We start from the raw sequence: 23,806 nt of genomic DNA, 5'->3' as shown, positions 1-23,806 counted from the left end.
TCCTGTGCCCTTAGCAGAGAAACACCCCCAAAACATAACATTTCCACCTCCATGCTTGACAGTGGGGACGGTGTTCTTTGGGTCATAGGCAGCATTTCTCTTCCTCCAAACACGGCGTTGAGTTCATGCCAAAGAGCTCAATTTTTGTCTCATCTGACCACAGCACCTTCTCCCAATCACTCTCGGCATCATCCAGGTGTTCACTGGCAAACTTCAGACGGGCCGTCACATGTGCCTTCCGGAGCAGGGGGACCTTGCGGGCACTGCAGGATTGCAATCCGTTATGTCGTAATGTGTTACCAATGGTTTTCGTGGTGACAGTGGTCCCAGCTGCCTTGAGATCATTGACAAGTTCCCCCCTTGTAGTTGTAGGCTGATTTCTAACCTTCCTCATGATCAAGGATACCCCACGAGGTGAGATTTTGCGTGGAGCCCCAGATCTTTGTCGATTGACAGTCATTTTGTACTTCTTCCATTTTCTTACTATGGCACCAACAGTTGTCTCCTTCTCGCCCAGCGTCTTACTGATGGTTTTGTAGCCCATTCCAGCCTTGTGCAGGTGTATGATCTTGTCCCTGACATCCTTAGACAGCTCCTTGCTCTTGGCCATTTTGTAGAGGTTAGAGTCTGACTGATTCACTGAGTCTGTGGACAGGTGTCTTTCATACAGGTGACCATTGCCGACAGCTGTCTGTCATGCAGGTAATGAGTTGATTTGGAGCATCTACCTGGTCTGTAGGGGCCAGATCTCTTACTGGTTGGTGGGGGATCAAATACTTATTTCCCTCTGCAGAATGCAAATAAATTCATATACTTTCCACAATGTGATTTTCCGGATTTAATTTGTGATGTGCTATCTCTCACTGTTACCAATAACCTACCCTTCAATTATGGGCTGCTCATGTCTTTGTCAGTGGGCAAACTTACAAAATCAGCAAGGGATCAAATACTTATTTCCCCCACTGTATATAGCCTCATCTGCATAAAGATGCTTATGTGCTGTTTAAAGAAAATTATTTGGAAACTAGGGGGATACCTTAGACTCCAAGAATCATCATCACTGTCTTTCTGCCATCTGTAATGTGCCTTCCCATCTGGGAAATATGATGAGAATTTCCCTTGTAAAACATTTTTCTTCCTTCCGGGAGCCATTTTCTGGGTGTCCACTAGCCCATGCACCGAAGTGTGACACTTCTTTAATCCTAAATCATTAAGTGCTGTATGGTCAAAAATAGGGTTAGCGACTTGACTTGGTTGAATGGATGTGCTTATACAAGTTCCAAAGAAAAGGAGTTTTAGTAAATGTTGGCTCCTTGTCAAATCAGCTTTGCACTAAGTATAGTGGGGGACATGAGGTGTCTTTTCAACGTGAAATCTAAAATTTAAGTAGGCATTTCATTTCTGCTTTCACTAGGACATGGTTCAAGGTGGATTACAGTGGTAACAAAATAAAATAATAAAACCCAAACACACAGCATTTATAAAATAGAAAGTGCCCCTCTTACTAAGGTGCGCTAGCGGATTTAGCATGCACTAATCATTAAGTATGAGCTAAACGCCAAGACACCCTTGGGAATATAATGGGCGTCTTAGCATTTAGAGCATGCTAAATCTGCTAACGTGCCTTGATAAAGGGGGCCTAAAGTTATGGTTATGTAATTGTAAACATACAAGATAAACCTTTACAACATCAGTGCCAATGAAATACAAATAATACAATCAATCATAAAATCCAAAAATGAAATATAACCTGAAAATTCTTCATCTAGGTCTTCAGTTGATCATTACAAATCATCATACAAACAAAACTGAATTCTAATATCTATCCAATAGTAATAGCCAATAGCAAATACATTGCCAAAATTGGTAGAGTGTTATTAAGCACCAAAGATTTTTAATCCAAAACTCTTTTATGCACACTAATAAGTAATCCAATTCACTCATGATCTCAATCTCAAGGATACACAAGTTTGTCTCGATATCTCTTCAGGAATAAAAATTTAAGTGAGTTTCATGAATAACCAGGTTTTAAGGTTTTTATAAAAATTTAATTGGAAGTAGCTTCTAGTTTAAGCTCAGAAGGCAACTCATTCTACAGCATTAATGATTTGATGAAAAAGGATTTTTCCTGTGAGCTGTTTAAGACTAAAGGAATAGTCAGTCACAGGTTTTAGAGCACAGCAAATTGTGTTACTTCTCAAATTAATAGGTAAGAAATTGGGTCAAATTGCTACAGTACTTTGAAGATGATACAGAGAAGTTTAAATAGTTCTGCTTTTTTTCTGACCATTTTGGCTGCAGTGTTTTGAATCAGTTGAAGACAGGCCTGAGATTTTGAGGGCAGCCTCAAATACACTGGTAAGAATAATCTAAGTGGGAGAGGACCATTGCTGTTCAAAGATCATATTGTTACTATTGTACAGTTCCACCTGTTTTTGCTACTTTACAGACACTCTCCTTTCATTCCTAAAAATCCGGCCTATCAAACTCTTCTCATTGGTTGGTTGCATGAGGAGTTGGTGGCCAGCTTTCTCTAGGAGATGCAGGGGATTAATGGAACAATATAGAGATGTCAGAGAGGGTTTTACCCAATCTGGATACCCCTAGAAAAAATTGTATTAAGAGCATCTAGAAGAAAAAAAGGAAGGTGTATTTCACCAAAACTAGGGTGATTCAGGAAGTAAAAGGGAAATGGGACTTGATATACCGCCTTTCTGAGGTTTTTGCAACTATATTCAAAGCGGTTTACATATATTCAGGTACTTATTTTGTACCTGGGGCAATGGAGGGTTAAGTGACTTGCCCAGAGTCACAAGGAGCTGCAGTGGGAATCGAACTCAGTTCCCCAGGATCAAAGTCCACTGCACTAACCACTAGGCTACTCCTGCATCCCTTTTGGGTTCTAGTAAAAACTGGATTCTGTACAGGTTGTGATACCTTTTTAAGCTGGATCAACAGATGATTATGATATATGTAAACCACTTGGTTGTACCACAGGAAGACAGTATATCAAATCCACGACCCTTTCATGATGACCTGATCACCCAGTAGTAAAGAGGAGTCAGTCCCCCACACTGTGACCCTTGTCTCATTTGTAAATTTTCAAGGAAATTTGGAGCTTGAACTATTGTCAGTTTGTCCCCTTAAAAAGTGGTAATCTTTCTATGCCGTTTATATACTGCTTGTAATCCATATAGTGTTAAATGCAAAACATTGCTAAACTCTTGAAATGAGGACAGTCCCTTTGACATACTCAGATATATTTGTTATATAACCAAAACAGCCCTGTAAAAGCATGTGCAGCCAGTGCCTGTAAAGCTCTTTGAAAGTAATTTTTCATTAGGCAACTTTCTGGATTAGTTTTCTACTCTATCCAGTGTAAAGATCTACTTGACCAAGGTTTAGGAAAAGATTCTAAAGCATGCAGCTTTAAAAATCAGCATTGCATAGTGAATTCAGTCATCAAAATCAACCAGGAATCTGGATTTGAAGCTGGGAACGCTATTTCTTTTCAGCGTCTGGGGGAATCAAATACTCGTTAGTTTCTCAGTTTCAGACATGCAATGAAGTTACTAAGTAGTAAATGTAAAACAAATTGGAGAAAATATTTGTTTACTCAATGTGTAATTGAACTCTGTAAATCGTAGCCACAGAATGTGGTAAAGCAGTTAGCAGAGTTTTAAAAAGGTTTGGACAAGTTCCTACAAGAATAGTCCCTAAGCTATTATTCCTGGGATAAGCAGCATAAAACCTATTTTTACTCTTTTGGGATCTTGCCAGGTACTTCTGACCTGGATTGGCCACTGTTGGAAACAGGATACTGGGCTTATTGGACCTTTAGTCTGACCCAGTATGGCAATGCCCATCTTCTTATGTTCTATGGGGTCCTTTTCCTTTAGTACAAGGACCCCTTCATTTGTAACCTCAAAATTCTCTATTTTATAATTGAAGCAAGTGGTTAAATTAACTTGTGCTAGTGAACAAGTTGAGTTCAGAATCTCTGACCAAGCTAGAGCAGAAATAGAAAATGACAGTCCATTTACATTTCTCAAAGGATTGAAACTTTTATGCAAGTTCAGTAAAATGGTTACACATTTTACATTAAGAAGCTACAATTTTTAGAGCTATTTACCTGATTAAATTGTATAAAACTTGCCCTTGCTCAGGCCAGCTATAATTACAAGGAAGGTTAAATGCACATACAATGGCAATAGAAAGTCTACACGTTCCTTGAATGTTGTTCACATTTGGTTGTGTTAATGTATCAGACTTGCATGCACTTAAATGAATTTTTTCATTGAGTACACCATATTTTTCACCTTTTGGAGGTGGATATTGAGGGACAATGTATACACCCAAAAAAAACAAAACTGAAATGCATTGATTGGATAAGTCTCCATTCCCTGGAATCAGTACTTTGTGGATGCCACTTTGGCAGCAATTACTTCTGTGAGTGTGTCGGGATAGGTTTCCACTAACTTTGTCCTAAATTAGACCTAATGTTATTATATCATTCTTTACAAAACGTTTTAAGCTTAAAGTTTTTTTGGGAATCACTGTTTGGTTCAGTTGATGAATGCTTCTTTATCCACTGAGCTTGTTTTTTTTTTTAGCTTTGAAGCATGCTAGGATCTGATCTATTTTGAGTTACTGTATTTAGCTGTTGTCCTGTTTCATCATTACCATATCTAGCTAAGATTTTAGAGGAAGTGGTTTTGAAGCAGTTAGTTGACTTCGCTGATGAACATGGCTTACTCGATCCCTTTCAGTATGGATTTTGTTGAGTGTATAGAACCGAGACCATGTTGTCCCAGTGTTGATGTAATTCATCAAGGTTTTGAACAGGAAATTCATTTTTACATAGTAATTGATGGCAGAAAAAGACTAGCATGGCCTATCGAGTCTGCACAGGAAGGTTGTTGGGGGTAGTTCCTGATGCACAGTGTCTTAATATTGCCATTTCTATATGGTCATTTCCCAACAAAGTGGAGCCCAAAGCGCTTTACAAAAATAATAATAATAAAAAAAAAACATTTTCAATATACATCCCAGATCAACACTTAAACATTTTTGAACCAGTAAAATTTTCAAATTTTCTTTAATGAAGTGGGAAGATCATTCCATACATGGACCGCTTTATAGGAAAATGACTTTTCATGCATCCTTTTGAAGCTAACAGATTTAAAAGATGGCTGTCTTACTACCACAAGGAATGGTTACTATTAGAAGAAAATCCTCAGAAACCACACCTTTAACATTTTAAAAATAAAGTATGCCAGTTTTAAATCTATTTGTGCCTGAAGGGAAAGCCAATGAAGTGCAATCAGAAAGGGAGATAAATGATTGAACCTTTGCAGCTGTATTTTGTATAAGTTGCAATTTTTTTCAGTAAGAGATCCATGATTCCATCCTATAGGGAGTTACAGTAGTCAAGTTTAACTAAGGTTGTAGCTTGGACCAACAATGCAAAATGTTTTTTGTTAAAAAAAGAATAGACAGATCTTAATTGCTTCATCTTAAAGAAGCATTTCTTGACCAAATTGTTTATTTGTGATTTAAAAGTAAATGATGTATCTACTGTAACTCCTAATTCCTTTGAAGTAGTATCAACCATCAGTGTATCGCTTCCATTTAGGCAAACTGTTAAAAGGTTGAGTTCTTAACCATAACATTTTGTTTTTGTAGGATTTAATTTGAGTGAATTACAACTGGCCCAATTTTGATTTAATCTGATCAATATTTTCAGTTGTGACTTTTCACCTACCTGAGGATAATTCCTGTAAGACAAAGATATCGTCTGCATAGGAGTAAGAAACTCATCCTTGCCTAGCGTCACCAAATTCAGGTTATGTTACATAGCTGTAGTGCTCTGTGCTTGGTTTATATCCTCTTGCCCTTTTAGTGACCCATATTCCACTCCTTTTCAAATTCTAGCACTGTTCTTGCTTCCACCACCTCTTTCAGGAGGGTATTCCAGGCATTCAGTAACCTTTTTTTTGTGAAAATATATTTCCTGATGTGGTGGGAACAAAAATAGATCTGGAATTCAAAATTTATTGGGATATACACCATGGAGCCCTTAAAAAATGCAAGAGGATGTAAACCAAGCATTGAGGAAATCTTGGGGAAGGTACCATGCAGTGTGGTAGGTAACAATCCCCAACATATTTCCTATGCCTTTGACATCTTAAACAATGAGTTTTTATTTTAAGAACATAAGAAAAGCCATACTGAGTCAGACTGAGGTCTATCAAGTCCATCATCCTGTCTTTGACCATGGGCAGTCTAGGTCTCATGTATGTGGTAGATCCCAAAAGAGTAGAACTGTTTCCGACAGTAAATTTCCAGGGATGAATAATGGCTCTATCAAGGGTATTGGGCTAATACTTATTTTTTAAACTTTTCCTCCAGGAACCTCTCCAATGTTCTTGAATCCCAGTGTGTTGGTCATCTTTTCCGCATCCTCTGTCAACCAATTCCACAGCTTAATTACGTTCTGTGTGAAAAAAATCTTTCTACCATTGGATTGTACATGAGGGCATTAGCGGGGAGAGTTCTTAGATGGTTTAATCCTTCTGGCAGACAGGAGCTAGGTGTTAGTTTTCCTTTAGTAACGCGATCCTTGGGGCTGGGCTTTGTCAGCTGTCTTATTCCATTTATTTTTTAAAACTTTATCAAGATTTATAGAATATCTATCACAATATAAATACTGTCACAACCACAATTGCAATAGTTCCAAAAGGTAATTGAAAAGGATAAAAATAATACATTTTTTTCGTCCACGTTGAGAAACAAAGGAAAAAAGCAGAAAAGGGAGCAGAGACCAAGAAAAGAAATTACACTTTTAAGAAGAAAATCACTTCTTGTGAGGAATCGCAACATCCTTCCTTAATCCAACAAATCAGTTCTTACAGAGGAATCATACAGTTACCATTATTTCCTTTTTAGCAGAAACAATGTCCAGGAGCTGTTTTGTCTCAAAGAACAAGTAAGACTCAAAACTAACCATATACTGACAAGAAAATTGCAACACATTTCATGCCTAGGGCAAAAGCCAGAAATGCCTGACATCTCCTTTGTGTTTTTCTTTAGATAAATCAGGAAATACAAGGATTTTTACAGCCTAAAAATAGCTCAACCATATGGCAGACTTATAAGTGTAGAACATTATTTTAGTCTGGTTCAAGCACAGACATCACCAATAGAGTAGTTCAAGAGATGACTCCAAAAACTCTGTCAAATTAAGCTGGTTGGCTTCTTCACGTTGATCAGTTCTCCCTGAGTATTTGTTGTAAGCGGTTATTGTGCATTAACTAAAGGTGGTATAGCTTCTGCTGGTATATTAAGTATGTCCATAAAATATTTCTTCACCATCTCCAGAGATGTAATTAGACTTTTAATGGTGACTCCTAATGTGGATCCTAGCATTAATCAGCTATAGTTTGGGTTAGTCTTTCCCATGTGCATCATTTTGCATTTGTCCAAATTAAATTTCATCTGCCATTTGGATGCCCAGTCTCGGGGTCCTTTTACAGTTCCTCACAATCCACATTTAGTTGAACTAATTTGAATAAATTTTGTGTTGGCAGTCTTGCAGAAGCAGCAAGATTTCCTCAATGATTTTTCTGTGCTTTCCTTTATTCATTCTTTCCTGACAAGTGCCCTGGTCCATTTTGAAGAGAAGCATTCCCAAACCATGATGCTTCCACCATCATGCTTCACAGTTGGGATGATGTTCTCTGGGTGATATGCTATATTGGGTTTGCATCAAATGTAAGACTTTGCATTCAGGCCTAAAGGTTCTATTTTGATTTTACCAGACCACTAAACTTTTGCCACATGCCTACATCATTCTTTTCATTCTTCAGACTGGATTCAGGGTAAGCCTTTTTGAGTAATAAGTTCTTCTATTAAATAAAAAAAAATAAGTTCTAATGGCCTCCCCACCCCACAAGCCAGATTTGTACAGTTTTTGGGATATTGTCAAATGCACATACTTTGACCAGTTTTGATTATGGAAGCACGTAGTTTTTTTTGAAGGTAAGAAAAATAAAAGGTCCAAATGCTGCAAACCAATAATGCCAAAAACACAGAGCAGCATCTAAGCCAGTAGCTGCTTTTAATTTCTTTAATCAATTAAAAGCAACCTTAATAGATGTGAAATAAATAAATCCAAGACATACCCTGTTTCCCCGAAAGTAAGACATCCCCCAAAAATAAGACCTAGTAGAGGTTTTCCTGAATTGGTAGATATAAGGCCTCCCCCGAAAGTAAGACCTAGCAAATTTTTGTTTGAAAGCAGGGCTGCTGAGAGCCGGACAAGGCCGCCCACCCCTCACCTGAGGTCACTGGGCCCCCCCTCACCCACCCTCCGTCGCTCCCGGAACTAACCTTAAATGCCTCCTTTCACCTTCGCAGCAAGCAGCAGCAGGGCAGACCTCTCCTTCCTTCCGTGCCCCACCCTCGCGGACGTTACATCAGGTGAGGGCGGGACACGGAAGGAAGGAGTGGCCTGCCCTGCTGCTGCTTGCTGCGAAGGTGAAAGGAGGCGTTTAAGGTTAGTTCCGGGAGCGACGGAGGGCGGGCGGGCCAACCCCGATCCAACCCCGATGTTTCCCTGAAAAATAAGACAGCCCCTGAAAATAAGACCTAGCGCATTTTTGGGGGCAAAAATTAATATAAGACAGTGTCTTATTTTCGGGGAAACACGGTAGTAACATAGCATAGTAGATGATGGCAGAAAAAGACCTGCACGGTCCATCCAGTCTGCCCAACAAGATAAACTCATATGTGTATACCTTACCTTGATTTGTACCTGTCTTTTTCAGGGCACAGACCGTATAAGTCTGCCCAGCACTATCCCCTCCTCCCAACCACCAGCCCCGCCTCCCACCACCGGCTCTGGCACAGACCGTATAAGACACTTTATATCATAGCCCACATGCCCAACATGTTTCAGCACCTAGTGCCTGCTTTAGGGGGAAATTCACAAGTATATATGGACAAACAATCTACCTTAAACCAGCTCCCCAGGGGGTCAATAAGCTGTAAATATGTTAAAAATAATGTAAACTCCTTGCTTGTGTCCTCCAGTCAAACAGTTTGGAGAGATAGCCTGGTCTAGGCAGGTCTTAGTGATGCTTTACACCTTCCACGTAGTATGCTGCACTAACTGTGCATAAAGGGGTATTCAAAGACTTTATAATTTGTTTATTCCCATCCTCTGCTGCCTTTTCACAATCCCCTCCCCCCCTTTTTTTTTGCCAGTTCCTTGGTGCTCATGATTGGATCTGTGCTGCTCAGTGCATATCAATAACATAAGTAACCAACAGGAAAACAGGAACTGCTGAATTTATCATGTCATGTGAATTTGGACAGTTAAACATTGATGGAGCCAAAATATTATGGGGGGGTCTTTTATTAATTGTTAGAGTATGCCAACCGTTATTAGCGTACACTATCTGCTATAGAAATGCTAAATAGTAGTAGTAGTAGTATCTGCCGCAGGACCTATATGAATAGAATGGACCGTGTAGTAGATAACAAAGCATCAGTAGGAGACTTCCTTTTCTGTGCTTTTGAAGATGATTGGTTATAGGAGAGCTTAAAGTATTTAGGATGGCAACAGAAACTCTTCAAGCTTTTATCCTGCTTCATTTTCTTTGACTTTCTGGAATATAATTTTAATTTAGCTGTTGTATGGATACATAGAACAAACCCCATTTTAATTCTTCAATGCTGAAGGCAGTGAACATTTTGGAAATGGGTGTAGGCTTTCTATAGCCATTGTACTTCTAGCTAAATTGGGTGGAGGCATTGCTAGGGGGTTGTTTAGGGCATGTGTAAACTGGATTTTCAAATATGTAGTTTTCCAGTGGATCCTTTGTTTCAAGGGGGAAATTATGCATATACTTTCCCTTTGAAAGTTAGGTTCAAGGTGGCTGGCTACAAAGTACCTGCCAGCTTTTCACCTTGGTTGGTGCAGAAACAGGTATATCTGCATGTCTACCCTGGGCAGTTTTATAAGTGCAGTATACAGGTAGGCATTCCTGGGAGCAGAAGTTGGGTGGAGCTGAGATATGCTTATATGTTGTAAAATACAAGCGTATCCATGCAAACAGGTGGGAATGCTGTGCTGTGCTTGGAGCAGGTGTAATTTTGTATGGCTGTTTTTAGGGAGGCAATTTTATGAAGACACACAGACGTATGTGCTGCCTTTGTAAGATAGGTGCAACATATATCCCTTCGCACCTTTCTAACCTAGGTGACCTTTTATAAAATCACCCTCTACGTTTGCAGAAGCATTAGTTTGTCTTCAGCTCTGAGATGCTGATTTGGCCAAGCAAGTTATTCAACGGCTCACTTTATCAACCCATGTGACTATTAACTTGAGTTACTGTCACAGTGGTCGCTAATGTCAGTCTCTAACAAGAAAATTAAAGCACGAAATATGCATTAGGAGTTGAACAATTCTAAACAACATGCTGCTTATGTTGCATAAAAAGTTAGTCTTATAATACCAAACTGTGAGTCATATCCCTAAAGGGGGTCACAAGCGTTTCATATCTCATATCTTCAGGTGGTAGAAATGAGTCAGCATGGGGTCCCCATGTTTAAACTTGTACAGCGCTGCATAACCCTGGCAGCGCTATAGAAATGCTAAGTAGTAGTAGTAGTCTGTGTTTTGGACTTACTCAAGACAGCCCTGCCCTTTGAACTGGTTTCCCTAGTACCTAGAGGTCTAAAGGAGTGAACAGAGTGTTTCAGGACCTGTGAGCACATGCATGCTCAAGATCCTGCACTTCTGCTGCTTGGATATCACCATCTGACCCATGTCCTGCTATTATTAAGGGAGGGCTGGGCTGGGCTGAGTGTGCCTCTCTGGCTGGGGAAAGGGATAGAGGAGGGGAAGAGCTGGCCTAAGTGGTGGGCTGGCCCGGTGGAGAATGATGTCTTCTCCCTCGCTGTTGAGCATATCTGGGGGCTTTGTGGGAATTTATATGAAGGGGGAGGTTGCAGGCAGGGGGATCAGCTGAAGAGTTACTAATGTGGGCAAGTATGATGATTTACAGGGGGCTGTAAGAGGAGCTGAGGAGTCATGGAGGATTGTTTGTGGGGGTGGAATTTGAGAAAAGGGATGAGGTGAGGCTGGGAGGATGAGAGAAGAAATGGGAGTTGAATGGGTCGACAGAATTAGTGTGTGTGGGGGGGCAGATTAAGAGATCTTAGGATCGTTGAGAAAGGCTGGAGGTGGTGAGAGGGGATCAGGGCTGGTTGGGGGGGGGGGGGGTGCAAACAGGGCAGCTGCCCTGGGCCCCACAGCTCATTGGGGCCCTGTGGTCCAGGCATCTCTTTCCCCATCTCCCCACCACGACCCATCTCCTCCTCCCTTCCCCTCACCTTCCCAGTCTTCTTTAGAAATTTATTTATCTTCTCAGAGGGGCTCCGGTGTAGCAGCCATCCTCACAAGCTGCCTCTGGCTGCCCTGAAGCTTTCCCTCTCTGCTGCAGTCTGCCCCCCTCTGGTACAATTTCCTGTTTCCGCCTGGGCAGATTGCGGCAGAGAGGGAAAGCTCCGAGGCAGCTTGTGAGGATGACTGAGAAGGGAAATCAATTTTTAAAGAAGACTGCAAAGTGAGGGGAAGGGAGGGAGATGGATTGTGGTGAGGATGCCCGGACCACGTAGTGGCGATTGCAGGTGGGGGGAGGACAGGAGATCCCCACCCCCTCCTTAATTTCTGCCCTGGGCCCCACGATATCTAAATCCAGCTCTGGAGGGAATGAAGAGGGAGGGGACTCATTGGGGGAGAGTGGGTGGGAGGATATAAGAGGATCCGCTAGAGGGGAGATGTTGAAAGAGAGCATCAACCAAAGGATAAGATGGGTACTCTGTTGCCAACTTGTCACAATCATAGGTTTTACAATTTTATTTATTTGGATTTTGCTCACACCTTTTTCAGTAGTAGCTCAAGGTGAGTCACATTCAGGTACACTGGATATTTCTCTGTCCCAGGAGGGCTCACAATCTAAGTTTGTATCTGAGGCAATGGAGGGTTAAGTGGCTTGCCCAAGATCAGAAGGAGCAGCAGTGGGATTTGAACCGGCCACCTCTGGATTTCAAGACCGGTGCTCTAACCACTAGGCCACTCCTCCACTCCATGTAAAATGTAAGTTCTAAAAAGAGATCACAGCTAGAAGTTTGGAAATCCTGAGCTAATCTGTCTTCGAGGTTTTAGTTCTCACTCTTTATTCACATGGAGCAGGGCTTTCGCATAATCGGCTACTAGAACTCACACTAGTAACGTACAGAAAATCCTGCTGTCACTCATGGCTTACAAGTAGACTTTTAATGGGCAGTGATTGTGCTATGTATTCAAACAGCATAAGCAAAATGTTCAGAGCGTTTACAGAACACTGGCAGTGAATATAGACCTTGTGCTAGGCATAGCATGTAACAGCAGAATTAATATCAACATTATAAAATACAGTGCTGTCTGTGTACAATGCTAACTTTAACAGTAGATAAGGTGGTATTGTCCTTGCCCCCAAAAGTTTACTTCTCAGATTTGAGCACAAAAACATTCATATATTTTCCTGACATGCTGAGCATTTTGAATCGCATGCTGTTTATAAGATATAGTTCACTGCTCACATTGCAAAAGTGTTTTGTTCATTGATCTAAGTTTTCTTTTATCCCTCATGTTTTGTTTTTTGTTTTTTTCATAGAAGAGAGCCCATGGAAAGACACAAACAGAAGTTGCCCAATCAGGGCTCAAGGAAACAAGAATTTGGCTTTTACTTTCCCATCGTGCCTTTTTAGCGCACGCACAGTGAACAGTGTAAGTCTGCAATGGCAGGAGTCGCCACAAGGTGCATGGATCAGCGAACTAAACTTTAATGACAACCTGGGCCAACCACTGGCACCACCCACCAAACGGCACTGCAGGTCCCTGTCGGAGCCTGATGAGTTGGCTCGCTGTCGGTCACCGTGGAAGCCTGCTGGTTCCAAAGTCTGGACTCCTGTGTCCAAAAGGCGATGCAATAGCGGTGGTAGCACCACTCTACAGCGCTGCAACAGCCACGGGAGTGCCACCCTACAGAGAAGCACAAGTATCAGCCTTCCCCAGAACATGCTGTCTTTAAACAATAACATATTTCCTATCACCAGCCTGAACACGTCGCCTGTTCCTAGACCTTCATCTGCCAGCAGTGGCTTTGTGGACAGCAGTGAGGGCAGCACAAACTCGAGCATACATTGGAATTGCACAGGACCGTGCGATTTTAACCCACGCCGTCGCCTCTCTCTCTCACAGGAGCACATTATCGAGGTGGGGAACCTCTTGCCTTCGGCTAACAGCACTCCCACCTCCACTCCGGAGCTGAGCCGGCGGCAGGGCCTGTTAAGATGTCGCTCACAGCCCTGTGTGCTGAACGAGAAGAAAAGCCGGCTAAAGCGCCGGCGGGAAGATGACGTGCGGTGGAATCGTCCTTCCTTAGATTTTCTTAAAATGACACGGGTAAGGATTTACTAGCTTTGACAGACCGAGGAAGAGGCCTTTTGATCTATAGCTGTTTCTAACTTGTAGTGATTTTTTGTAAACCCAATCACATTTCAGAGTCAGATTTTCTTACACAGGTGACTGTATTCCAGCAAATAGTTGTATTGTTAAGAGCTCTCCATTTCATGTTTAGCTTGAACATGTAAGGCTGATTGTGACATTTTGCTAAACATGATGGCATTTAAAAAATTTCTTTTTTGAAGACTAGCTTGGACAATTCAGTACCCCTTGTGGCAGAGCTGATGATTCTCACTGAAATTTATAATAATGTTTCTGTACATAAAAATAGATGAATTCTCTCTTTCAGCATGCTGGGTAATAAAACAGCAGAAGTTGGGTTCTTCACAATATCGGTCTGCCTGTATTTTGGTTCTGTTGTTCCCTTTAATCATAGTTCTACTTCTTCTTTCATTGTTTTTGTATTTTCACTTATTTTGGCATAAGCGTGCATCGTGGTTACACCCCATTTTCAGTCTTTTTAAAATTTATTTTCAAAATCAATTTTCTTGGGGGTGGCAGCAAAGCAGTTTTTCAGTTTACTACATAGAGATCATAGGGTTTATCTAATGTTTCCCTTCTATACCAACTACTACAATCCCTTCCTATGCTTTAGATCTTTTGCTTGTGCCAGGTTTTCTTGAATTCTTACACAGTCCTCGTCTCCACTGTTTAAAAAAAAAAAATTGCTTAGATTACTCCTTAGTCTACCTCTTTTCACCCTTATCTCGGTCCTTGTTCACAGCCATTTTTTCCATTGAAAGAGGCTTGGTTTCTGTGCATTTACAACTCGGAAGTATTTAAATATTGTATATCCCGTATCCTGTCTTTCATCTGTTACATATGTTTAGGTCTGTAAGTCTGTTTCATGTGCTTTATGATGAAGACTGTTCACCGTTTTAGTAGGTGCCCTTTGGATTGACTGTGTGGGGTTTATATCTTTTTGAAGATTTGATCTCCAGAGTAGTATGTAAGAAAAGGTCTCACTAGCGACTTACACAGAGGTAGTGTCAGTTTCTTTTTCCAGCTGGCCATTCCTCTCTAAACCCCTAAGAAAGAAACTACACTGGCTCCCAATCAAAGAACGCATCGCATTCAAAATCTGCACGACGGTTCATAAAATCATTCACGGTGAAGCCCCGACCTACATGATGGACCTCGTTGACTTGCCACCAAGAAATGCTAAGAGATCCTCCCACACCTTTCTTAACCTACACTACCCCAACTGTAAAGGACTAAAATATAAATTAACACATGCGACCAGCTTTTCTTATATGAGCACGCAAATATGGAATTCGCTCCCAACTCACCTAAGAACGATAAACTATCTAACTAACTTCCGCAAATCCCTGAAGACTTACCTCTTTAACAAAGCCTATCACGAGATCCCATAACTAACTATAACACGACACCTATACGACTATACTTAGAATGTATCTTTAATTGCTTGACCAAACCTCCTGTTTTCTTTGACTTCTTTGTAACACAAATTGTTTTCTGTAACCTGGTTATGGTGATGCCATAACAGGTCTTTGTAAGCCACATTGAGCCTGCAAATAGGTGGGAAAATGTAGGATACAAGTGCAATAAATAATAATAATAATAATACATCCAAGCATTCTGGCCTTGACAGTCACAGTATATGTTTGGCCACCTAAATACAATCACATGATAAGCCTCCGATTTCTTCTTGGTTTGTGCTCAGAAGAATTTCAACCCCCTGTCCTGTACCTGAATGGATGACCTTCAGCCTTATTTTCGAAAGTGATGGGCGCCCAGATTTCGACCTAAATCGGGAGATGGGCGCCCATCTCGCAAAGGCGCCCAAATCGGTATAATCGAAAGCCGATTTTAGGCACTTGCAACTGCACTCCGTCGCAGGAACGAACAAAGTTGACAGGGGCGTGTCGGAGGCGTGGTGAAGGCGGGACTGGGGCGTGGTTATCGGCCGAGCAGAGATGGGCGCCTTCGGCCGATAATCGAAAAAATGGCCATTTTTAGCGCAAATTTAGGTCACTTTTTTTTGTACCCTTTTTTTTCACGAACAAGTCCCAAAAAATTGCCCCAGATGACCACCGGAGGGAATCAGGGATGACCACCCCTGACTCCCCCAGTGGTCACTAACCCCCTCCCACCAAAAAAAAAAACTTTAACAACTTTTTTTTCAGCCTCTATGTCAGCCTCAAATTCCATACCCAGCTCCATCACAGCAGTATGCAGCTCCCTGGAGCAGTTAGTGGGTGCAGTGGTCTTCAGGCAGGTGGACCCAGGCCCATACCCCCCCTACCTGTTACACTTGTGGTGGTTAATGTTGACCCTCCAAAACCCACTGTACCCACATCTAGGTGTCCCCCTTCAGCCATAAGTGCTATGGTAATGGTGTACAGTTGTGGGCAGTGGGTTTTGGGGGGCTCAACACCCAAGGGAAGGGAGCTATGGACTTGGGAGATATTTAACTTTTTTTTTTTTTTTTTACTTTTTACAAGTGCCCCCTAGGGTGCCCGGTTGGTGTTCTGGCATGTGAGGGGGGGACCAGTGCACTTCGAATCCTGGCCTCTCCCATGACCCGATGCCTTGGATTTGTTCGTTTTTGAGCTGGCCGTCTTCGGTTTCCATTATCGCTGAAAAACGAAACCGCCCAGCTCAAATCCGCACATATCTGATGCATTTGCCGGGCACAAACCGTATTATCGAAAAAAAAGATGGGCGGCCATTTTTTTCAAAAATACAGTCTGTCCCGCCCCTTCACGTACCCGTTCTCGGATATAGACGCCCATGGAGATGGGCGTTCGTGTTCGATTATGCCCCTCCTTGTATTTTTAAACAGTAAGGGGTCCTTTTACTAAGCTGCGGTAAAAAGGGCCTTGTGGTAGCGACAATTTTTGCCATGCGCTGAGACCCTTTTTACCACAGCGGGTAAAAAGGCTGCAAAAATACATGGCCATGTGGTAAGATTGCTACCACGGGCCATGTGGGGGGAGCATTTTCCGCCACTCATTGAGGTGGCAGTAAGGGCTGCCGTGCTAATGCAGCACTGCCCAATTACCGCCAGGTAACTGCTGCACAAAAAAATTGAGCCCCCAGTGTAAGAAATGGTGCGTTCTGGGACTGGAACTACTGCTGGCGCCTGTGTTGGGCTGGCAGTAGCTCCAAATTGGCGCTCGGTAAGCCCACATTGGACTTGCTGCAGCTTTGTAAAAGGGTCCCTAAATCTGAGCTGTCGAACTAGAATATTCCTCAAGTTATCTGCACTTTCCAGTGTGTCTACCCCTTTGCAGATTCTTGTGGCTCGCCACTGGTAATGTCCCTTTCCTGAATGTAAATTCCATTTACCACCACCCTTTGCCTTCTCCTATCCACTAGCTTCTAACATTCACTTTAGAACTCATGCCAAGGGTACTCGTTTTAAAGTTGCCTACGTGGAACAATGTCAGCAGCCTAGTCACTCAGTCAAAGAAATGGATCAGTTTTCTCATGACAGGTCATACTTCTGGTAAAATCTGCCTTTTCAGATCCTGTAATCCATGTTATTAGCAGTGATTTCATTAATTTACCCTGTCATCCAGCCTCTCCTTTTCTTCCACTTTTATACGGGGTTACCACATCCACCCACTCCAGTTCTATGGAAACACTCCTGAAAGGCTTATAGAGCTGCCAGAACTTCCCTGATTTCCCTCAACACCTTCAGTGAATCCTGTCCAAACCCTTGCCTCCAGTACTGTCACTATAATTATGCATTTTCTTTGTCCAGTTACTCTTTCTTTACACAGCCTTGGGCAGATTTCTTCAAAAAGGCAGTGAATTATAATTGCTTTACTTGTAGCTTAGCCAACATTTCTTAAATAGTATTCTGAAAATGGTTTGTTTGTTTTTTTACCTCCCTTTCATTCCTATTTTTGGTGGGCTTTCTTTTGTCCTGTTCCATAAACCTTCCTCATTGAATAAAGAACAGAAATATTAAGCAATTCTGCTTTTCCGTTTATCCACTTTTGCACTTCCTTCTGTCATTAACTTGTCTAGAGTCTTGTTCCTCCATTTTACTTATTAGCAGAGTCTGCTTCCATCTTTGCTCTCCTGACTACTTTCCCAGCTTCTCTAACCTTTTCCAGATGTCAGGCTTCATCTTCCTGCGATCTTTTGTATGACTCTAATCCTTTTTGCCTTACCTTTGCAGCTGTTACTTTAGTAACCTACAGTGGCCTCTCTTTTTCTCTTACCTTTAATTGTTTACACTCTTAACAAGGGTTTGTTGCCCTTACAGTATCTTGTTTCAGCTTTGCCCACTGCCTTTCTGATTCCTCACGACTCTTTTAAGATATTCCCTCATCTTAATAAAGATTTACTGACCTCTTGGACTTTTGAGTTGCATGAACCATCACCACCTGTATTGTAATACTGAATCTCTCCATCCAGGGGTCTGCATCAGAAACTCGCCCCTTTTTCTGAACACCAGATCACTACTAGAATGGTCAGTGGCCTTCATCACAAAGCATATGGGAACAAACTTAAGATCTCAATATGCATTCTTTGGAACAAAGGCGGGAAAGGGGAGATATGTTAGAGACATTTAAATACCTCGGTGGCATAAATGCATAGGAGGCCAGTCTCTTTCAATTGAAATGAAGCTGCGCATATCCAGCAGATAACCAAGACCTGTCGCTTCTTCCTCTACAACATTAGCAAAATTTGCCGTTTCCTCTCTGAGCACACCACCTGAACTCTCATTACCTCTCGCCTTGACTACTGCAACCTACTCCTTACTGGCCTCCCACTTAGCCATCTATCCCCCCTTCAGTCCATTAAGAACTCTGCTGCATGTCTTGTCTTCCGCCTGGACCGATATACTCATAACACCCCTCTACTCAAGTCACTTTACTGGCTTCCGATCAGGTACCGCATACAGTTCAAGCTTCTCCTACTAACCTTCAAATGCACTCGATCTGCTGCCCTTCCCTACCTCTCCACCCTCATCTCCCCTTACGTTCCTACCCGCAACCTCCGCTCTCAAGACAAAACCCCTCCTTTCAGTGCCCTTCTCCACCACCGCCAACTCCAGGCTCCGCCCTTTCTGCCTCGCCTCACCCCATGCTTGGAATAAACTCCCTGAGCCCATACGCCAGGCCCCTTCCCTGCCCATCTTCAAATCCTTGCTCAAAGCCCACCTCTTCAATGTCGCCTTCGGCACCTAACCACTATACCTCTGCTCAGGAAATCTAGACTGCCCAACTTGACATTTTGTCCTTTAGATTATAAGCTCCTTGTGCAGGGACTGTCCTTCTTTGTTAAACTGTACAGCGCTGCGTAACCCTAGTAGCGCTGTAGAAATGTTAAGTAGTAGTAGTATGAAGGTAAAAGAGAACATACTCGGGAATAACCTGAGGAAATACTTCTTCACTGAAAGGGTGGTGAATAAGTGGATTGGCCTCCCAGTGGAGGTGCTGGAGATAACTGTATCTGAAGTCAAGAGAGTTTGGGAGAAGTACATAGGATCTCTAAGTGAGAGAAAGGGATACTAGATGGCATGGATGGGCAGACTGGATAGGCCATATGGTCTTTATCTGCTTTCATTTTTTCTCTGTTTCTATGTCATGTATCACTCACCTCACAAGTAGATTCTGGTACCAGTAGCCAGAAAATCCAGATCATCCTACTTCCTGGCTGATGGTGGTGCAAGGGTGTGAGGATAGCAGTTAAGGTGAAGGAGTTGACAAAAAATGTAAATGTTGATCTTTTCTGAGAAATGAAATCCACATTCGGAGCAAATACAAGACAGTCTAAGTTGATAATTAAAGCAAATTTCTTTTCTCCATTGAATCTGTGCTTATTGGTAGTGCATGAGGCCACTGTGAAAGAGGTCAAAGGCTGACTTCTTTTTAATGTTTGTGTACCTGAACCCTGGCTAACTTCAAAGTGGGTTATTTACCCATTTAAAAGATTTTTAAACCTCTTTCCTGGTCTTCACATAAGATTTACCAAAGCAGTGAACAAAGTAAAAAGACATAACATCCAACTTAAAGCATTAAGACTCCAATACAGTGTGAACACTGGCATTCTCTGACCGGGAAGGAGGAAGGGAGCAGACGTTGAAAGCTGATTTACAATATCTTGAAGACAAAAAAAAAACATTTCTAAAGGTTTATCCTGTTTCTGCTCGTATGAATTATCCCGTGCATAGCGTATTTGGAATTAACTACTGATTTCTTGGATTCCAGCTCTGAGACGCAATCTCTGTATTCTGTTCTGTAGGATTTATAAACTGCGAAATCCCAAGTTACACAAAGATTTCTACATAGTAACATAGTACACTAAGAACTAATAAAAAGCTGTAACAAGCTCTGTATTTTAGTGGAATGTAAAATGTGGCAGATGTGTTTTTAAATTAAAGAAAGCTTTTCACTGTAGAATGAGTGGCACCTAAGGTTCACTGACTTTCTAATGCTGAGTACACTGTTCTATATTGTATATTGACCCGTGGAGTCCTTGTTGGGTTTATCTATGTGGCTAGGGATCTGATAGACAAGTGAAATGAAAGATTTGTTACATTCTGTATACCTATGGGAATTCTGTGCAAACAAATGTAAAAATGTTTGTTGTGCAAAACAATTATATAACCTTTGCACTATTTTAAAAATGTGCATACTTTGTAATTTTTTTTTTAATATAGTATTCTGTATCAAAGGACCTGGTTCCTCCCTTTCCCAGGCCTATATCTTTTCCCCTTCTCTAGCCTTTTCTCTCCTCATGCCAGCAATCCCCAGCAATATCACTGCCCAGGTTCTACCCTCCCCAGCACTTTTTCTCTCACTCTCTCCATCTCTGCAGTTTAGTTGAAGCTGTTCCCTAGGCTTGATGTTCTTCCAGCTTTCTCTGCCCCTTCTCAAGGGGAGAGAGCTTCGGCTTTCTCTGCCCCTTCTCAAGGGGAGAGATCTTCGTCTTTCTCTGTGCTCCTCTTTTCTTATCCACTCCCTTAACCAGCTTTTTCCGTCCTCTCAACCTTCTCTTTCTCTGCTCTCTCAGCTTTCTATATTACTCCAGCTCTCCTTCCCCCTCCCACCCCCCACACTGATCACATGGCAAGAGGTAAAGAGTGGCTGTACATCAGGCTATGTGCTCTTCTGCTCAGCTTCCTGTTGCTGATCTGAACCACATGGCCTGCTGTTCAAATCATCAGTTGTGCAAAGGAAGACACAGCCTGATATGGAACCACTCTCTCTCCTTCAGCAGTGATCAGTGGGAGTTATGGGGAAGGGGGGAAGGTGAGCTTCTGGGCCTGCTGCTTCTGCTTCCTGAGGAAATTAAGCAAAACAAAAAAAAAATCCTACAAACTCTAGAAAATGTAGAACTCTACAAATTGCACATTCATAGTATCAGTTTAATATTTTTATTTATTGAAAAAAAAAATTACATCTCTCTCTACTATTCTAGGACATTTACATCTGAACCAACACAATGCAGAGTACAGATCCAATAATGTAACACATATAGGTCTATATTCTATATATGCAGGGCTTTTTTTGAGGAGGTACTTGGGGAAACTGTGTACCGGCACCTTTTCCATTGTCCACTAAAATTGACCCATGGTCCCCAAATTATAATGAAAAAGCTCAGGCTCCACACACCAATTCTGCATTGTCATAGATTCTGTGACTGGTTGCAGGGGGCCTGGCTATTGTGGGGTGGGTCCCTCAGTGATCACCCCACCCCTGAAGGGTGGCCTGGCATTTTAGTACCGGCACCTTTTTTGCTAGGAAAAACGCACTATATATGGCACCTGAAAACGCTGCGCAGAATAAATTTCCGCCTAAGCGTATTCTGTATGCGGTGCCTATATTTAGGTGCAGTATATAGAATACACTTAGTTGATATCACAGTGCTTAAAAGTACACGCTTCCACTTATACCAGAGGAAATGTGGCGTAAATATTGGCTTGTAGATTTAGGCACAGAGGGGCATATTCTATAACATTGCATTTAAATCTTGCAATACCCATGAAATGCTTGTTCCCCGCCCATAACCATGCCCTCTTTTTGGCTGCGCACATTAGTATTTAGGCGCTCTGCGTTACGCTAGGCGAGTTGTGTGCCAATTAGTGCTCGCTATAGCTCGTTAAGTGCTGTTATCAATGCTGATTTGCTTGTCAAGCCAACGCGTTATTATAGAATACGCTTGGATTTGGGTGCAGAACACTATGCACAATATGTAGAATCCGGGGGATAATTCATAACATACATCAGAACACGATAAAATAAAATAGATGACCACATTAAATATTTTTTTGCCATCGTATAGAAAACACTTATTCTGACCATCAACTTATCACATGAACTCTAATCTATGGTACATAAACCTCATCATATTCACAAGCAGCACCTTTAAATATGTACCACCAAATGTCTGTCTGAACAAATGTTCAGGCAGCAATTTAGTTACTGCATTAGTCTTCAGTCTTTTAACCCCCCCACCACCACCAAAAAAAAGAAACAAACAAACAAATGTTGGTGAAAAGGAGCAGTAGTTATCAGCATGGGCTACTGTTAAAGATGTGCTCTTTTACCACAGGTTCCAATTTTATGCAGTGAGAAACTTAGGGCCCTGTTTACTAAGCAGTGTTATAGGCACATTAATGTTTTTAACGCGTGTTAACCATGTACGTGCCTACAATATCCCTATAGGTGCCTGCCTGGTTAGCATGCACGGTAAGTGTTGGTGCGCTAAAAACACTAACGCACCTTAGTAAACAGTGCCCTTAGTTACTAATAACTGGGGTTAACAGTAAAATAACCTGTCTTAACAGTAGCCCATGTTGATAACTACTGCCCTCCCCCCCCCCCCCAAAAAAAAAAAAAAATCATTTGTGAGATTACTGGAGTGGTTTGATCAGAAGTCTCTTAAGGGATATCAATTTAAGGTAAGTGCCACATATGATGTACTCCTTGAATGTTCTGTGTTCATGCATGGTCTGTTTTCTAGTGAGCAGGCAAATATGCTTTTGGTCCATGAGAATATGTTAAGAATGTCATGAAGCTAAACTTGTATATCACAAAAAAGGATGTTGGAGAGTGTTGATACTATATAACCTCAAAACCTTCTCTCGTATGCTGGCACAAAGTATTTTTATATATATGACTATTGTTCTGTGAAATGCAGTTGAAAATTTTGTTAAACAATTTCTTTTGAAGAAAAAGGGGGGAAAAAGCCTCAGCAAGAAGCCTAACCACCCACCCGAGAAAACGTTGAAAACAACGTGGGTGGAGAAAAATCAACGGGCTATTTTATCTTCACGGGCTCAAAAAAAACCCTTCTATTTCAAAGTGTTTAATATAAAAAATGCTGACTTCACAGAACTGACTTAAAGTGGATCCCCAAAATAAGTGAAAAAGATTTTTTACTTAGCTCATTTTTAAAATGAAACAGGCGATGTGCAAGTGGTCAGTCCGTCACACCGACTTTGGCCAGAGTTTCGCAATAAGCTGTCTCAAGGCGTGGAGGACAACTGTTGATCCCATTGCAACAAGGCTAAAGAAAGGTGGACTTTGTGGGGAGGGGTGAATGGGAGGGAAAGGAGAGAGAGAGAATGGTTCTGGGGTAGAGGGGAGGGAGGGAGAGATGTCTGATAATGGGAGGAAGGGAGGAAGAAATGTTTATTTATTGGGATTTATTAACCACCTTTATGAAGAGATTCACCCAAGGCGCAGTGTACAGCAGGTACAGTTTAACATAAAATTTACAATTTTGTTAACAGCATAACATTGATAAATAACCAAGAATAAACATAAATACAATAAATGAGATAAACTTGAAAACAGTAAATTGAAACAGAATAATAGAACTACCATGAAAAAGTATAAAAAATATACATATTTAACAGCACTGGAATTCAAATATCTGAGCTATAATACAATGTTAGCATAATACTAATGACACACCTAATAAGCTTTAGAACATTCAGCTAACATAGATATGATGCTAAAGATTTTTTACAATATGGCTTACAATATAGCTGTAGGGACCAAGAGTAGATATATGATGGGAACAAAATATTGGACCTGGGGGCAGGAGAGAGGGTGATATTGGTCCTAGAATCATGTGACTAATCATGCAATGAAAATTTTGAAATCGTATAATTAATTGTGATTAAGAATTTTAATCAAAATGCAGCCCTATTAGAACTAAGTTTGGGGTTTGGCCTGTTGAACAGTTTTGTCTTTGTCCTTTGCTCTTGGCTTTTGAACTTTGTTTATGGTACAATTT

At 41.5% G+C, this 23,806-nt stretch overlaps 1 protein-coding gene across 2 annotated transcripts in view; it reads left to right on the top strand.

The window, feature by feature from the left end:
• FAM53A (family with sequence similarity 53 member A) overlaps positions 1-23,806 on the top strand; it is a 226,772-nt gene that overhangs the window by 89,825 nt on the left and 113,141 nt on the right. For both annotated transcript variants that reach the window (XM_030191087.1, XM_030191089.1), the window contains one exon: positions 12,726-13,516. In XM_030191087.1, coding sequence (XP_030046947.1) covers positions 12,726-13,516 — 791 coding nt within the window. The remainder of the gene's footprint in view (positions 1-12,725; positions 13,517-23,806) is intronic.

Source organism: Microcaecilia unicolor, chromosome 2 (genome assembly GCF_901765095.1).
Source record: "Microcaecilia unicolor chromosome 2, aMicUni1.1, whole genome shotgun sequence".
NCBI classification, from domain to species: domain Eukaryota; kingdom Metazoa; phylum Chordata; class Amphibia; order Gymnophiona; family Siphonopidae; genus Microcaecilia; species Microcaecilia unicolor.
Note: the sequence above shows the minus strand (reverse complement) of the source record. Positions and strands in the feature narration are given on the sequence as shown.